Source organism: Mugil cephalus, chromosome 7 (genome assembly GCF_022458985.1).
Source record: "Mugil cephalus isolate CIBA_MC_2020 chromosome 7, CIBA_Mcephalus_1.1, whole genome shotgun sequence".
NCBI lineage: Eukaryota > Metazoa > Chordata > Actinopteri > Mugiliformes > Mugilidae > Mugil > Mugil cephalus.
Window position 1 is genome coordinate 7,970,710 of NC_061776.1, and position 17,825 is coordinate 7,988,534.

General features: G+C 37.8%; 2 protein-coding genes across 3 annotated transcripts in view; one reads left to right on the plus strand and one right to left on the minus strand.

Annotated features, from left to right (window-relative positions):
- Positions 1–17,825, plus strand: part of LOC125011406 (SLAM family member 5-like) — a 40,442-nt gene that overhangs the window by 18,037 nt on the left and 4,580 nt on the right. The window lies entirely within an intron of this gene.
- The window catches only part of LOC125011397 (SLAM family member 5-like), a 36,707-nt gene that overhangs the window by 14,616 nt on the left and 4,266 nt on the right, over positions 1–17,825 (minus strand). Inside the window, exon 1 of one of the 2 annotated variants that reach the window (XM_047590601.1) lies at positions 6,981–7,926. The exons of the other annotated variant lie outside the window; for it this stretch is intronic. Coding sequence (XP_047446557.1) covers positions 6,981–7,038 — 58 coding nt within the window. The 5' untranslated portion in view covers positions 7,039–7,926. Of the gene's footprint in view, positions 1–6,980; positions 7,927–17,825 lie in introns of those variants that run through there. 2 annotated transcript variants of the gene reach the window in all.

The following is a 17,825-nucleotide window of genomic DNA, read 5'->3' on the forward strand; positions in this document are numbered from 1 at the left end:
AAGCCTTTATGTCTTTAAGGCATGCTTGGAGTTTAACCAGCGGATTAGTTTCATCTGGTTTCATGGATAAATATAGCTGGGTATCATCTGCGTAGCAATGGAAGTTTATGCCGTGCTTTCTAATAATATTGCCTAAGGGAAGCATGTATAATGTGAATAATATTGGTCCTAGCACAGAACCCTGAGGAACCCCATAGCTTACTTTGGTATATATAGAAGAGTTGTTGTTTACATGGACAAACTGGAATCTGTCTGACAGATATGATTCAAACCAAACTAGTGCAGTTCCTGTAATTTTGATCACATTTTCAAGTCTCTGTAGTAGTATATTGTGATCAATAGTGTCAAAAGATAGACACTAGATAGAATATAGATAGAATATAGATAGATAGATAGATAGATAGATAGATAGATAGATAGATAGATAGATAGATAGATAGATAGATAGATAGATAGATAGATAGATAGATAGATAGATAGATAGATAGATAGATAGAGAAGTTAGAGCTGAAATGCTGACAAAATGTCATCTGCATGGGAGATGGTCAGTCTTGAGGGTCCTGGAATCATTCGAATGACATTTTCTGCTGTCATCCTGTCTGCAACAGGATGCGGAAGTGACGACGAACAGATAGCACTATTTTTTTGACTGCCCTGCTGTCTGCACCTTTTCATCAGAGGGATGATGAATTTTTTTCTACGCTGTCTTCCTGCTCTGACACGTCCTCTAAATCAGAATCACACTCTTGGAAGAGTAGATCCAGGGCCTGTTGGACATTCAGTCTTGCCACCATGATGTCCATCGCTACAATGGAAGCCCACACCTACCTTTATAATGTTATGACCCCCAACACCTCCCTCCCAACCCAAGATTCCCAGATTCTAATTTGTTACTTTCTACATTATTGTATTGCATCACAGGTGCAGGTGCAGGTGCACATCTTGTGTCTGTGTGAAGGCACCGACTCACCTCTGGATGACTTCTGTCCTCTTCTGTTGCCATATAGGTTCACTCGCATGTTGTTTGTTGGTATTTCAGTATTTTGGTATTCCCCTGCCCCCTCAAAGACCAGCGGGTGTCTGCGTCTGCGGGAACCTGGACAAGTATTTGGGAAACACAGAGTGTGGTGAGGTCCCCTTCCCTTGAACTCTGTCACCTCTTTCACATAGAAAATGCACACAAACAGGACATGTACGTTCTCACAATTTGAAGATTCCATAAAACCACAATTTTCCCTTATCTGACCCACACTGGTAGACCTACAATCCATCTGAATAGGTACGGGTCAAATCTGTCCCGTAACAGCCTCAGTGTGCAAAAATTTGTAGTACCTATATAAAAGTATAAATTAACAAAATATTTTTATTTGTATGTATTTTGGGTCACTTCAGGAAAAGTCATCAAATTTCAGGCTAAAATAATGATGTTTAGGGTGTTTTTACTGCTGTCAAAAGTCAAAACCAGTCAAATCTGACCCGAACAGTATGTAAGGGTTAAGGTTCTTGATCTATATATTACAACCATGATACTGTATCCTAAATGTTGCAGCAGTATAATAAGCTGTGAAATAAACTGACACACAAAAACTTTGACTATCTTAAATACTATGAAAAGATGTAAATATGAAATGTGAAATCTATCTATCTATCTATCTATCTATCTATCTATCTATCTATCTATCTATCTATCTATCTATCTATCTATCTATCTATCTATCTATCTATCTATCTATCTATCTATCTATCTATCATACACTGACTTAATATACTACTTCATTTCTGTACAATTCAGGACAATCATTTTTAACACAACACATTCAAAGTGGAACTATCATTGCATACAGACTCTCTGGCTGATTGTTGGTTTTAGTCTCAGTGGATCCTCTGGGTCCAGTAGGAGGCCCGACGGAGCAGTAGGTGGAGGATGGAGAAAGAGCTGAATCAGGATCTGCTGAACGCTGATTGAAGAAAAAGTGACAGTCAACATTTTTAGCAAGTGTTCGATCATCCATACTCTATACTTCAGAAACTACATTTTCTTGTAGCATGACAACAAAAGACAGTGAGTGTAGATTTGGTCTGAGTCTTATTCTAACAATGGTCTTAGTTTTCATTCTAATGAGCAATAATTTACTATGTTTTTTGTTTTCAATCTGTGAGAATATGAGGCAGTGCAAACTTCTTCGCTAGTATGAAATCAGTAGTTCATCATGTCACCTGGAGTGAGCTAAAAAAAGACAGAAAACTGTAAATAAATATGGACGACATGTCTCCACTTCATCCCAGTGATCCCATTGTGAGTCCAAGAGTCCCAGTCCAGACTAAGTCTGGACTCAGCTCACTGGTGGTTGATTTGCTTGGTTCATTCTAAGATTATACTATTAAATAATACATTATTTTTTATCTATACATATATTACTCTCACTGTCCTAAGGGGCGCTTTGTCAAGAGAGAAATGTGAGAAATGTGGATATGTAAGTTTTCACTCTCCAGTGATTTTGTCACACCGTGGTGAGGGTGTCTTGTCTTGGGGTTGTTTTGTCCTGTCATTTCCTGTTTTATTTTGAAAAGTAACTCTCCTCTTGTTTCAGGTCACTTGCCCTTCCTCATGTGTCACCAGTCTGATTGTCTTCCCTGATTCCTGATTGTGTCCACCTGTCCCCTATTTCCCTCCATGTGTTTAAGTAGTCTGTGTTCCCCTTGTCTCGCGCCAGAGTGTTATCGTCGTCAACCTGTTCTCGTGCTTTGTTTCATGTCTTCAACCAAAGTAGTTTCAAGTAAGCCTGTGAATCCTCTCGAAGAGAAAGTTTTGTTTGTTTAGTCTTTTCTTAGTTAAATCCTTAGTCCTGAGGTTTTCCTCCATTGGGAGTGTTTTGTGTTAATTTTTGATTTGTTTCTTTGATTTGAGTTTCCACCTTCTGGAGAGTTTTCTGTTTTCACTGATCAGATTAGCGTCTCGGTTTTTTTTGTGGCCATTCGTTTGTCCCTCTGTGAGGGATCTCTGAGGAATCCAAATAAAGCCTTTTTGTCATCTCTGCATTCTGAGTCCTGAGTCCTGCTTTGAGTCTCGGCCTGACAGATTTCTGTTTTATTAGTAGAAAGTGTTGATTTTGTCATTTCCACCTTGTTCTAAATTGTTTTGAGAATCAGAATATCAAGGGCCTGCCGTTAAAGAGGAAAAAATAGAAATGGAAAAATAGAATGATTGTTGCTGCACAATTAAGGTCTTTACATGTTCCAAACATCACCTCCACCTACAGGTTCAAATCAACATGTCGTATACATTATAGATATAATATGAATATACATATAAATGTCTTGTTACTGTTTTGGGCATGAAATGAATAACGTGTCATTCTAAATCATCTCTGGTTGTATTTGTCACAGTAAAATAGATTAAATTCTTCTTCACTGGTTTGTTATCGGTTAATGTCAAATTATTAATCACTACCTCTCACATATTTCATTAAAATTTAAATTGCATGTGAGGACCAACATTGTGAGCACAGACTGATGATTGTCAGCATATTTAGCAAATATTTTATTATTGTGACCTATACTTCAGCCAGACACCAGGGGGAGCTCTACTTGCATTGGCTTCACTTCAGGGGAGGGGTCTAGTTGTCCAGTAAACAGTCTATGGACCTGAGGCCAGTTTGGTTAGAAGTCAAGAAGAGGATTAATGTCCAACTGATGTCCTGGAATCAAAGCTCAACGGTAAAAATTACCCAAAATCCCAAATTCTCAAAACCTGACAGTTACCCCAGAACTTGCATACAATGGATTTTTATGGTCTTTCTGTCACCTGCAAGTCAGTGAAGAAATGAATGGCAATAAGATTTAAATCTATTTTTTCTTGGCAGCCTGGATCATTTATGTTACTTCATTTTTTTAAGACTTACATTTATTAACTTGTTCCAACATTGAGTCCAAATGTCATGTATGTATCAATAATTGTAATGTCACACAGACACACATTTAAAGTCTCCATATGTGATGTTTTCTAATGTGGGTGATCACAAGTGAAGGATTCAGAGAATGAATGAGCTTAAAGCAGCACATAGACTAGAGGCTCTAAAACACAGGTGCTTGTCTCAACATTAGTTGTTTCTAAAGAACAGCTGTAAACTATCATGAAGACTAAATACAGAATAACTTTAACTGTATTATTAGTGTTACTGGATTGTTTAATATCAAAAACAGTATTAATGTGTGAGGCAGCAGGAAATAAAACAGATTCATCTTTCTACTTTGTAATTTAAGATGTAATAAACATTTGTACTTACATTTTCTTCTCTTGCGAAGGAAATACCAAATAACCATCGTAAGGACACCAACAGATATCACAAGAATGACAATTGTAATAATATTGTTGCGGTTATGTTCAGACCCTGTACACAAAAACACAAACAGATGAAAAAAATGATGCCTGGTTTCAGTCACTCTACATAGTTCATCTTGTGTTAGTGTAACATTGTGTCTTGGAAGCTTTACCTTTGACCAACTATGTCTGTGTCTAAATGTCTTGACAGATACCTTCATTTATATTTAAAATGAGTTTAATATAAATTTACATTTTTAGGAGACAAAATTAGAGAACAAATGTCTTTTATGCATCTGAATTGGTTGATTGAACCCTAATAAGAAAGGATAAACTTGAAATGGAAAACTACTAACTTTCCAAAAGATACTGCAAAATCAGATATTTAATTAATTTATGTATTCAGTCTGTCAGTCTCACCAGCATGTAGGAGACAGAGATCTTGAATTTTTGCCATTTTGTGAGTCCAGCTGACTTTGTTGCTATGGTTACAAAAGATTGCGTCATTGAGCAGGTGGACACGGAGGGAAGCACCAGAGTTGGTGACCTTTGATTGGTCTCCTCCCTCCTGAGAGCAGGTTTTGGTGTCACATGTGAAAGTGCTGTTGATGTGTGAGTCCTCTGTTCTGCAGGTCACAGTGAGGTTACAGGAGTCTGAGCTGATGGACACAGGGTGTGGATTCAGACCAACTGGAGACACTGGACCTGATGGAGGAAAGTAGGTGTGAGGAGGTTTACAAACATGACAGCAGATGTTCTCTGTCAGTGTGTGAAATGTTCAGAAACCTACCTTGAACTGTGACCATGTGTTCAGTTATTGTTTGTTCTTTAGTCCCTGTCACTTCAGCCTCATAAACTCCACTGTCGTCATCTTGTAGATTCTTTAATTTCACTGAGTAATTTTCCACAGAGAACTCAACCCTTCCAGTGTAATTTGTAGAGACTCTTGGTCCTCCACGAGGTGAATATTTTACTAAAACATTGTTTGTATTAAATCTCCAGACAAGAAGCAGAAAGTCCTTTGTAGCATCACCCATGACTTCCAGAAGTACATCATCTCCTCTCTTCACGGTCACAGCACTGGACCCTGTAAAACAGTAGATACATGATAATGAAATTAGATTAATCATAAATACTGTATTTCTGTACCTAACTTCCAACACAATGTCAGTGATCAGTTAAATAATGATTGTGTATATTTATCTCATCTGGATTTGTTAAGGAGTGAATTCTCATTTGTAGCTGAAAACATCTTTACCTGCTTTGACTCAGTGTGTATTTATGACAAGTGACAGAGAAAGAAAGAGATCAGTAAAAGTCTGAACATAATGAGAGTGGACTTTCTACAGTCTTTCCAGTCTGTCAAGTCACCACAGGAAAAATCTAAGTTGATGCAATTTAACAACTAACACATCTCAATGTCCTGTGTTTATTATCTTATTGTGTATTATTATACAGTGTTTCCATTATTATCAGAATCTCCTTAAAATGTTGAATTTATTGTTTCTAGCTGAAATATTTCAGTGAAACCTGTTCATCATCAACAACCACTGATGTGTCTGTTGCTTTTATTTTCTTCCTTTTCGTTCCATCATTTGTTACGACAGAGCTCTCAGACGTACGACTCATTTATCTTTAAAATATTTCTAAGCCACAAAGAAACATGTGAACAAACAGTAACCATGTCAGTTTGACCAAGTTCAGCTTCACAGCAGACATGTGACTATATGTTTTTGAAAACTCTGTTATACCACATATTGGGGATCCTGGTTGGGAAAAGACAATTGAAAAGGAAGTTGTTTAAAAATAAAGTTCTACAGTATTCTCCTGGCTTAACTGAAAGCACAGTGAGAGATAGACAGGAAATGAGGCTGAAAGGGGACTGGAGCCTCAGCACATGGAGCGGGTGCTCTCATTGAGCTAAACACCACCGCACAGTACATATTTTTAAATTTAGAAGTTTATTAGATATTAAATATTTTTCTAAACATAAAATAAGCTTAATTATTCCATGTCAGTTTTGTTTTTAAAATGCCATATTTTGTAAGAGTGTATAAATGTAGCATTTGCATAAACAGTAAATTCATATTCTATGATAAATAATACAGCTTCAAATTAACCTTGTGTCTATTAACAAAATACAAATGTTTAAAATGAATTTTCCTCCAAGAACAAATTAAAGCCTGAAGATTTAGAGCAAAAGTAAAATATCAGAAATTTGAGAAGGAAAAATTGAAGCCAACAGCTCCAGGTCAGTGCTGTAACTGAACTAAATTACAGTCGTACCAATAATGCACACAGCACTCAACAAGAAAACATGTTGCTGGGAGATGGAATATGTCAGTATGTGCATATGTGACGGTCTCTGTTTGACTGAACTTCTGCAAAATCGCAGTGAAAAAACACAATGTTCAATGCTACTTTTATGATAAATTAAAGCTATTTTTTAAGCTGATATTAATATCCGTTTATTAGGGGTGTAACGATTCCGTTTACATAATTTTCACATGTTTTAACGTTAACTGGGCCTTCTTCCTCCTGTGGTCACACGCTTTTTGTTTCGATCTTTTACATTTCAGAGCTATAGCACAAAAAGCAGATTTTAAAATCAAAAAGATGCGAAACATCAACTATTACTAATACAAAAATAAGATCTTACCTTGAATTTGACTTGAATATAGCACAGAAACAACCAATAAGAAAGATTTAAGTTCCATTTCAAAAGATCTAGTTTAAGGAAGTACACGAGCTGCTCTCTCAGAGAAAATGAGAAATGTTGGTTCCTGTTCCTGTTCCCTGTACCTTTTATGAAAACTAGTTACAACACCCATGTGTTGCCGCGCCCGCGTGACAGCTCTTTTAAGGGTAACAAATGACCTCCTCTGCCCTGTGGATACCTGCAAATGCTCTATTTTAATTATTTTAGACCTCAGCGCAGCCTTAAACACTTTTGACCACAAAATTTTCCTCCATCGCCTCCATCACACAGGGTTGACATCTCTGGTCCTGCCCTTGATTAGTTCTGCTCCTACATCTCAGACAAGTCGGTGTTTCCATTGGTAGCTCCTCCTCCTCCACACCTGCAAATATTACACGTGGGGTTCCTCAGGGCTCAGTTTTAGGACCACTTCTCTTCAGTCTGTACATGCTCCTGCTAGGAAAAAAATAGACACAACACAAGACACAACATCTCCTTCCATTGTTACACCGATGACATGCAGATCTACCTCCCCCTCAGTTCTAAAGTCAGACTGACATCATCTGAATAGAAAATTGTTTTGAAGACATCGAAGACTGGTTGGCTCAGAACTTCCTTCAGCTAAATGAGGACAAGACAGAAGTCTTTTTCCTCTTTGGCCCCCCATGTCATATTACTGCTACCGCCTAGAACCTCACTCACCTCTCCCCCTGTATCACACCATATGTGAAGAACCTCTGTGTGTTATATGACAATAATTTAAGATTTTACAGGCATTTAAATTATGTTGTCAGGTCCAGTAACACTTATTCATGCATTCATATAGTCCAGGCTGGACTGCAACTCCTTCTACTCAGGTATTACCCCGACCACCATCTCCCGTCTCCAACTAGTCCAAAACTCTGCCGCCCAGTTATTGATAAGGTCAAAGAAGCGAGCCCACATCACTGCCATTATTACTTCCTTTTGGTCTCCTCTCCTTGTCAGCTCTTTCAAAGACAGCGACCTGATGGACTGTCTCCGTCCTGCCTGGAAGTCTGCGCTGACCAGCTGACTCCCGTCTTAACTCAAATCTTCAACAGCTCCCTGGTGTTATTTGAGGTTCCCTTCTGCCTCAATCGCTCCACCATCTTCCCGGTCTCCAAGAAGAAGGCAAACAGATGTGTGGATGATGCAGTCAACATGGCTCTGCAGGACAAAATGCATGACTCACCACGGGTAAAAATTTTTGTTGCGCATGTAAAAAAATATTTTTAAGGATTTCATTCAACTGTAAAATTCACTCTCATTAATCCAACAGCTGAAGTGAGTAAACACAGACACTGGATGTGGTAATAAATGTGGTTTGAATATGAGCATGATAACAATGTGAAACTTTAATTTCTACCAAGCTATGACACTGTTATAGTGTTCTGTTCAAAAACGGCTCAAGAGACTCGAACAGAGCTGGGTAAAAAAAGAAAGAAAAAAAAACACACAAACCAAACTCAAAGAACTAAATAAGGACTGCAGGCGGTGGCCATACAGAATAAAAGAGGAAGTTAGAACAAGACCTAAATAAAGGCTGTAGAACCATGACTTCATTCCACTAAAGACTATCTGGCTTAAAGAAGGAAACTAAACCTAAATAAAATGAACAAAACCCGAAAACAGGGCTAGGCGGCCACCTGCAACCCAAACTAAAATAATAAAGCCTATTAAGTTCTAATACCCCACAGGAAATGAAATAAACCTCATGTTTAAGGGGAAAGAAAGATCAAATTAAAAGACAATCTGGCAGTGTTGTCGCAAACATGTGCAAGACAAAGAGGGAGGGGGAGTGATTCCTTCATGGACAACCTTAAAGGATATTGTATGTTGTCTTAGAGCAGTATGGAAGAAGAGAGTAGCTTTTCAGAGCGTGAGAGTCTTCCTTTGGATGTACAAACTAAAACAAGGAAGAGATTCTTAAGAACAGAAGACAAAGGAAACATAGGAAAGTAAGAGTAAGTGTTCATCCATGTTTATTTTCAAATAAACAAGACTTAAAAAGGTTCAAGTAATACGTAATAATGTTTTAGAAGGAGTTTTTTATTTTAAGTGGATTTTAATAGACACTTCTCTCAGCTTCCTGTTCCTGTTCTGAGAAAATGAAATGCGCCTACCAAGAATCTTCAGTAGCCGATTCAGTGTTACAAATCAACACCTCATGGCACAACCATGAAGAAATATCTGAGGTCATTTTGAGACGTGGACAGATGGAGCAAAGAATGAAAGATGGAACAAGAGGAGAGACAGAAAAATGAGAAAGTGGAAGAAAGTCTCTGTTTTCAGTAGAGACTGTGCAGAGATGTAAAGAAATGTAAAGAGTTCTCTATCATGGGACACAATGTGACAAGAGTTATTAATATAGTGTAGAGAGAGGTTTACCTGTTTATCTTTCTAGTAAAGGTTTGAACACATTGAATAGTTGTCAGCAGGAACAAGACAAAACGTTACGTCCCCTTGCAGCCCCTCTGCTGTCCTTCAGTGGCAGCGCAAGTGTCTTTAGGTGGTGATGAGCTGGATTTCCTGTCACATGGTTCAATATGAAGGTTGAAGAGGAAACATGTAAGATAAAGGACTGATGTTAAAAACTATGCTGGATATTGAGTTAGAGTTTTATTTATCATTATTATGGATCTACTGTTTTACAGGGTCCAGTGCTGTGACTGATGTGTTTGTGAAGAGAGGAGATGATGTACTTCTGGAAGTCATGGATGATGCTACAGGGACATAATTCAGAATCAGATCATGCTCAGTCATAGACACATTTTACAGCTTGTGTTTTTGTTCATTCTGATACTTTATAGAAAATAAAAGTCATGTACATCATGTGTAACATGTTCAGTGTGGAATCAGTGATAGATCTATAGCACATGACACAGTGAGTAAAGGCAACGCAAAATATGTGATTCAAAATCATTTAATGACACTTCAATGAAGAATATTCACAAGTTTAACTCAAAGCAAAAAATTTAAGATTTACAGCAACAACTCTGCATGACAGGTTTTCAGACATTACATTTTTAGACAGTTACATCACGTCAGAATTCATGAACAAATTGCCAATATATCCTCCTGTTTCTATGAGGTTACACCAGAAACACAAACATTCCTTCATTCTGTTCCGTCTTTGAAATAGATAATAGATTTTATTGTTTTTTATTTTTATTTTGGCATTTTAGCCTTTATTTATTATTTTATCTAAACCTAATTTCCCTTCGGGGATGAATAAAGTAATCTATCTTATCTTATCTTATCTTATCTTATCTTATCTTATCTTATCTTATCTATCTTATTGACAGGAGATGGATAGAAAAGATATATATATATAAGATCAAAAAACATGAAATGTAGTAGACAATAAGATATACAGCAGCACATTCAATAACAGTACAAGGCCTTTTTACCCACATCCACATGTAGGAGCATCACTTTGTTCATTGCTTTACGAGGAGCATGGATGTGATTCTAAAAACTAGAATTTCTGGCCCAGCAGTCTTTTACTAGATTTCCATAGAAGTACACGTCACTATCTCTAACAAATTACCCTGTCCACCAGATGACAGACATCTATCTATCTATCTATCTATCTATCTATCTATCTATCTATCTATCTATCTATCTATCTATCTATCTATCTATCTATCTATCTATCTATCTATCTGTCTGTCTGTCTGTCTGTGAAATACACAGCATAACTTCATTCAACCATCAAAATAAACCTGAACAAAACAGCATGTGCTGACTGTTCTGTGTCCTGTATGTTCTTTTGCAGTAGTAGAATTAGCTGTGAAATAAACTGACACAAACACTGAGTATCTTAAATATTAGGAAAATATGTAAAATATGAATGTAAATACTGCAGCATACTGCTATCTTACAGTGCACTGGCTTCAAGCCCACATTCATTTACTGTAAATTCATTTCTGTACAATTCAGGACAATCGTTTTTAACACAACACATTATTTCATTCTAACAGATATCTGAAGTTTATGAGGACCTTGCTTGAATCTGAAGTGGAACTATTCATTCAAGAGATTTTAACACACCTACACATTAAAATCTGCCTACAAATCAACACACAATTTAATTAAAATTATTAATTATTAAAATTACATTGTATGTGTTAAAATATGACTTTAGTTAAATATAATCTTCTTTGGTAGCAGTAACCTAAACTTTGAGCTTCACTTCAAGTATCTTAGATAATATGAAAAGCAAAATATCTAAAATATTAAATGTGATTTGTTCATTCAAACCCACGTCAATGTGCTGTAAATTGTTTTGTGCACAAAGTGGAACAATCATTTTGTTCATTGTTGTCAACACAACAAATTTGTTCATTGTTTTTGTAATTTGGAAATGTGTAAACCATTTTAAAAGGTCTTCACTGTTTGTTACACTTTGTTTTGGTTTTATGCATCAGTCTAACTTTAATTTCTACTGTTTGTACAATACTGTGAAGCCCAGATCATGTCAGGACAAGTTAACAGGGTGATTGATGAGGCCCTGATGATTTCTCTCAGGGCCTGGGAGGCTTATCTACCGTTGCATACAGACTCTCTGGCGGATTGTTGGTTTTAGTCTTAGTGGATCCTTTGCGTCCTGTAGGAGGCCCGGCCAAGCTGTAGATGGAGTTCGGATTATTAGCTAAATCTCCATCTGCTGAAAGCTGATTCATATTTTGGGAGGTTCCAACCTTGAAGAAAAAAAAAAAACATTTTTAACAAGTGTTCAATCGACACTTGTCTGTGCATGACGACAAAAGACAAGAAAAAGACTTGTCGAAAATTCCTGTGGAAATTTTGAGGGAGGCAATGCTGCCATTGCGATCCAAGGGGTAATTGTGTAAGTCGTCAGAATGTTGGGGGGGGACTACTTTGGACTACTGGAGTCCTACAGGAATCAGACCTCAACATCAGAAAGCCAACAAAAATTCCTACATTTTCATTTAGATTTTATTTCGGTAGCTCAAAAAATGTGGCTACCACAGAGCTTTGAACACCTCTTCTTCGTTAAAAACTGAGAACCCCGCCCACTAGAGTTAGAGTGGAGCCATAAACTCTCATGTTTTAGTCTTAGTGGATACTTTGCGTCCTGTAGGAGGCCCAGCCAAGCTGTAGATGGAGTTCGGATTATTAGCTAAATCTCCATCTGCTGAACGCTGATTCAGATTATAGGGTGTATTAACCTTGAAGAAAAAACAAATGACAGTCAAGTTTTTTAGCAAGTGTTCGATCATCTGTACCTTATCCTGTAGCACAAGGTGCTTCACATATAAAACAAACAAATATAAAACAAACCTGCAGACACAACACACACATGAACACATGCATACACACACACATACAAACACACACACAACAGCACAATGATAGAAAGAGAATTAATAAAATGAGTAACATGGCTGAGTACAGATGGCCTAGTGAGGGAACACCATCACAGAGGACCGTCCACAGAAGGAGCAGCCCCCAAATGTAGGGACAACGCAGCGGGGACCACCCCAGCCCAGGCAGACGGAGGAGTCCATGCCACAACCATAGGCAGTGACCGGACCCCCCCCCATTCCATCGAGCCAGGACCATCCCCACAGCGTCGCCACAGCCAGAGCCAATCACAGCTCCCAGAGAGGACGGTCCTCAGTGAGGAAACACTAGAACTGGGGTAAAAGATTTAACAACAACAACAACAACAATGATAATAATAATATAAAATAGAATGACAAATAAAATCATTAAAAAAAATTAAAAAAGTAAATTTAAGTAAATATAAATATGATACTATGTGTATATACTATGGACCATCACATTGTGACGTCTGATTGAACCTTGAAAATGAAGTGGGTGAAACCACACATAACAAGGATATTCCAAATATGGACATGGGGGGTCATGTTGGATATTGAGACTCAAATCTCAACTCTCCGCTACCTGTTAGCTTAGGCTACCACCTGTCACTCAAAGCGGCAACACCCTTAATTACGCAGAATTTTAAACCTTAATACAAAATAAACGAATAGTTGTCATGAATAATAATAAACTATAATAAACTATTCAAATAAACTATTGAAACCAAACCCATTTTTGTACCAGGCTGTAAACATGTTTAATAATGCTTTAACGTTGGACTTCCTGGTTTTTTGCACTTAGCATGGGCTTTATCATTCAGACCTTCAGGTTGCCTCGTGGTAAAATCCAGTTTTTAATGTGAGTGATAAAACCAAGCTCAGAGGCCCAGGTATTTTTCTCTGTCATCCACATCTTAACATCTGAATTACAGTTAAAAAGGACATCAATCAGTCATGGGTCATCATGAGACACGGCAATGTACAACTGTGTATCACCAGCGTAACTGTGAAAACTTATTCTGTGTTTCCTGATGACATTGCCAAGTAGTAGCATTGAAAACCATTGGACCTAAGACTGAGCCTTGGGGGACACCATAATCCAGTTTGTATTTGTCAGAGGAGTGTTCATCCATAGACACATAAAATTGTCTGCCAGTGAGGCAGGATTTAAACCATTTGAAAACAGTACATGAGTGGCCGACCATGTTGTGCAGTCTGTTTAAAAGTTTCATACAAGGATGAAAAGTTTCATACAAAAAAAAAATAAAAAATCATTCTTTCTCTGTTGTGATGTGATGTGGTTTATGGAGCTCCACAGCACTCCAGGCCATGAAGACTGGGCTGGTTGATGAGGCCACGACACCACATGTAGCTTAGAACTCCACAGGTCAGATATTCAGCACTCCAGACCAGAGACCCAAACAAGAGGAGGAGGGGGAGGGGAGGGAGCTTGTCCTTGGTTTTGTTGTCTTTATGTAAGAATATGCAGCAGGGGAAACTTCTTCATTAATATGAAACAAGTAGTTTGTTACCTGGTGTGAGCTAAAAAAAAAAAAAAAAAAGACAGAAGACCGTACTACCTCCGACCATATATCGAGGAGGCAGTGCTCTCTTCTGTGCCCCACGCTGACCTACGGCTCATTCTTGGTATAAAATAGAAACGATAATCTTCTTCAGAATAGTCCCGCATTTAACAATAACAACGTGCAACAGTGTCACCCAAAACAACAACAAAAAAAACTTAACTCAGTAAAATTAAAGATATAGGAAATTGTCATGTTTTCTTTTCCATGTGAGGAGGAAGTTGTTCCCTGTAGTCTATTTTATAACCAGAAGAAAATGTGATATAAGGTTGATGTGCCGTGGGGGGAGGGGCGGAGAAGCAGGAGACGGGAAAGAACAGTGGAGGACTTGTGGACTTCAACATTCGGGTACTGAAAAAAAGAAGCTTACTTTATCTGGGAAAAATAAACATAAATAGCCTTCAAGACTACACAGGCGAGCGGATTACGTGGATATCATTGTGGATTGTCCAGACGTGTCTCTTCCCCACCGCCTGACCGACGCCTAGCGTTACCATTCCCTGAGGAATATATTGCTGTTGCTGGATTCGGGTGAGATCAAAACATTTTTTGTTACTTTCTTGTTCCTGGTATAACAGTTAGCGATCGATCCCACACTGTTGTTTTTACATTTAAGAGTGGGTTGAATGTTGCAAATTTACGTTTTTTTTTCCCGTTAGATTTTTGAAATATTCTCATTTTACATACTGTAAAAAAGGACATTATTTCTGTTAATTAAATGCGGGATGCACTACGCTCATATCGGACTTTTCTGTGATGTATTGGTGGTTTCAAAGGCTGGGTCAGTTTTTCCGTAAGATATTAATTGCAATAAAGGGTTAATTCGCTCAGATGTTGCATTTGGTTCGGAAAAGTTCAGATTGCGTTCACAGGACAAACGAAGCGGACGTTACAGACTCTGGTGCGGACCAAGCAAATGAACCGAGTCCCAGCTACAGAGCTGGTCTCGGTTCACTTGTTTGGTCCAAACCAGAGTCCGCTGACCTGTATTTACACCTACCCAAAAGGTCCGCACCAGAGGAAAAGTCCGTTTCAAGTGGACTAAATGAGCCTGGTGTGAATACGCCCTTAGTTTTTCACAAGTCCCGTTCACTAACATGGAGAAGGAGGAGATTATGACTTAAACTGCAGTCACTTGCTTTGGCTTGACTTCAGAGGAGCTATTCATCTCTAATATACAGTCTATGGACCTGAGGACAATTTAGTTAGTAGTCACTGATCATAAACATTGAACAGACTATTTAATCAGAAAAAATAGGAATTCCTCAGTGACTTGTGTGCAGAGGAATATCTAACAGATGTCCTCCAAAATCAAAGTTCACCTGTAAAAAAATAAATAAAATAAAATAAATTCCCAAACATTGATACTTACTGTAGCATACTCTGTATGTTCTGTGTTTTCTTTGTTCTTTCTGTCATCTGCAGGTCAGAGATAAAGAAATGAAAGGTGATTAGATTTAAATGTATTTTTTCTTTTCAGACTGCTGCTGTTTCTATTACTTTACTGCACTTTTTACAGACTCGCATTTCTTTTTTTCAAGACTTCATAAAGTTTTTTTTAAGTAAAAACAACATATAAAACAAAACAATACAAAACAATACAAGCAAAACCCAAACATCATTCAACAAAACAGAGAGAAAGACACTAAATAAAACAAAACAAACTGCCAGCACATAAGAATATAAAAGGGTAAAAGTACGGCTGTACATATCTGTCCATAAACTGATTCACATGCTGCAGAATTTAAAGTCAGAGACAGAGTCTAGTGAAGTAGGACCAAGGAAAACAGAGACTTGGCTGTGCAAAACACAGTCGGACCAAAACGAAACAAGATGAAACAGAGTAATAACGTCCAATATAACTGGTCTGGAGAATGATGTCTCACTTCAAAGAGTGAGACATCATAAGAATGATTCGTTTTGCTACGACCGTACTGAACATCACGGCTTGTTGTAGTGAAGCAGTGAGAAAAAAGTTGGAGCAGCCCAGTATTATCAGAAGCCTGTCAGGGGTCAACTGTTCACTGTACATAACTAGCAGAAGAAATCTTCCAAAAATATTTAAGCTTAGGACAAGACAAGAAAAGGTGACCCTTGGCTTCACTTCAGGGGAGGGGTCTAGTTGTCCAGTAAACAGTCTATGGACCTGAGGCCAGTTTGGTTAGAAGTCAAGAAGAGGATTAATGTCCAACTGATGTCCTGGAATCAAAGCTCCACAGTAAAAATGACCGAAACTCCCAAATTCTCTAAACCTGACAGTTACCCCAGAACTTGCATACAATGATTTTTTATGGTCTTTCTGTTACCTGCAAGTCCAAAATAAAGAAATGAATGGTAATAAGATTTAAATCTATTTTTTCTTGACAGTCTGGATCATTTATGTTATTTCATTTTTTTAAGACTTACATTTATTAAGTTATTCCAACATTGAGTCCAAATGTCATGTATGTATCAATAATTGTAATGTCACACAGACACACACTTAAAGTCTCCATATGTGATGTTTTCTAATGTGGGTGATCACAAGTGAAGGATTCAGAGAATGAATGAGCTTAAAGCAGCACATAGACTAGAGGCTCTAAAACACAGGTGCTTGTCTCAACATGTGTTGTTTCTAAAGAACAGCTGCAAACTATCATGAAGACTAAATACAGAATAACTTTAACTGTATGATTAGTGTGACTGGATTGTTTAATAACGCAAACAGCATTAATGTGTGAGGCAGCAGGTAATAATACAGATTCATCTTTCTACTTTGTAATTTAAGATGTAATAAACATTTGGACTTACATTTTCTTCTCTTATGATGGCAATAACATCCAAGAAGCATCGTAAGGACAACAACAGCTATCCCAACTATTACAGCTATCCCGATTGTAATAATATGGCTGCTAGGATGTTCAAGTCCTGAAGAGACAAACACAAAACAGATGAAAGAATGATGCCTGGTTTCAGTCACTCTACATAGTTCATCTTGTGTTAGTGTAACATTGTGTCTTGGAAGTTTTACCTTTGACCAACTATGTCCTAGAAATTTAGAAATAAAAGAGTTTCCTAGTTAATCTGTGGTGATGAACAGAAACATAGATCTTTAGTCCAGAGGTGAACAGTTTAAGTCTGTACTCACTACAATTTCAGAAGACAAAATTAGAGAGGAAATGTCTTTTTTGCACCTCAGTTGGTCAATTTAACCCTAATAAGAAAAGATAAATTTAAAATGTAAAACTACTAACCTTCAAAATGTACTGCAAAACATGTCATTTAATTAATTTACTTATTCAGTTTGTCAGTCTCACCACCATGTAGGGGACAGAGATCCTTAATCTGTGTCCTATTTTCCGTCCAGCTGACATGGTTGCTATGGTGACAGATGATTGTTCCATTCAACAGGTGGACACGGAGGGAAGCACCAGAGTTGGTGACCTTTGATTGGTCTCCTCCCTCCTGAGAGCAGGTTTTGGTGTCACATGTGAAAGTGCTGCTGATGTGTGAGTCCTCTGTGCTGCAGGTCACAGTGAGGTTACAGGAGTCTGAGCTGTTGGACACAGAGTCTGGATTCAGATCAACTGGAGACACTGGACCTGATGGAGGAAAGTAGGTGTGAGGAGGTTTACAAACATGACAGCAGATGTTCTCTGTCAGTGTGTGAAATGTTCAGAAACCTACCTTGAACTGTGACCATGTATTTAGCTATTGTTTGTCGTTGATCTCCTGTCACTAGTGCTGTATAAACTCCACTGTCGTCATCTTGTAGATTCTTTAATTTCACTGAGTAATTTCCCACAGAGAACTCAACCCTTCCAGTGTAACCTTCAGAGACTGTTGATCCTCCAACACGTGAATATGTTACT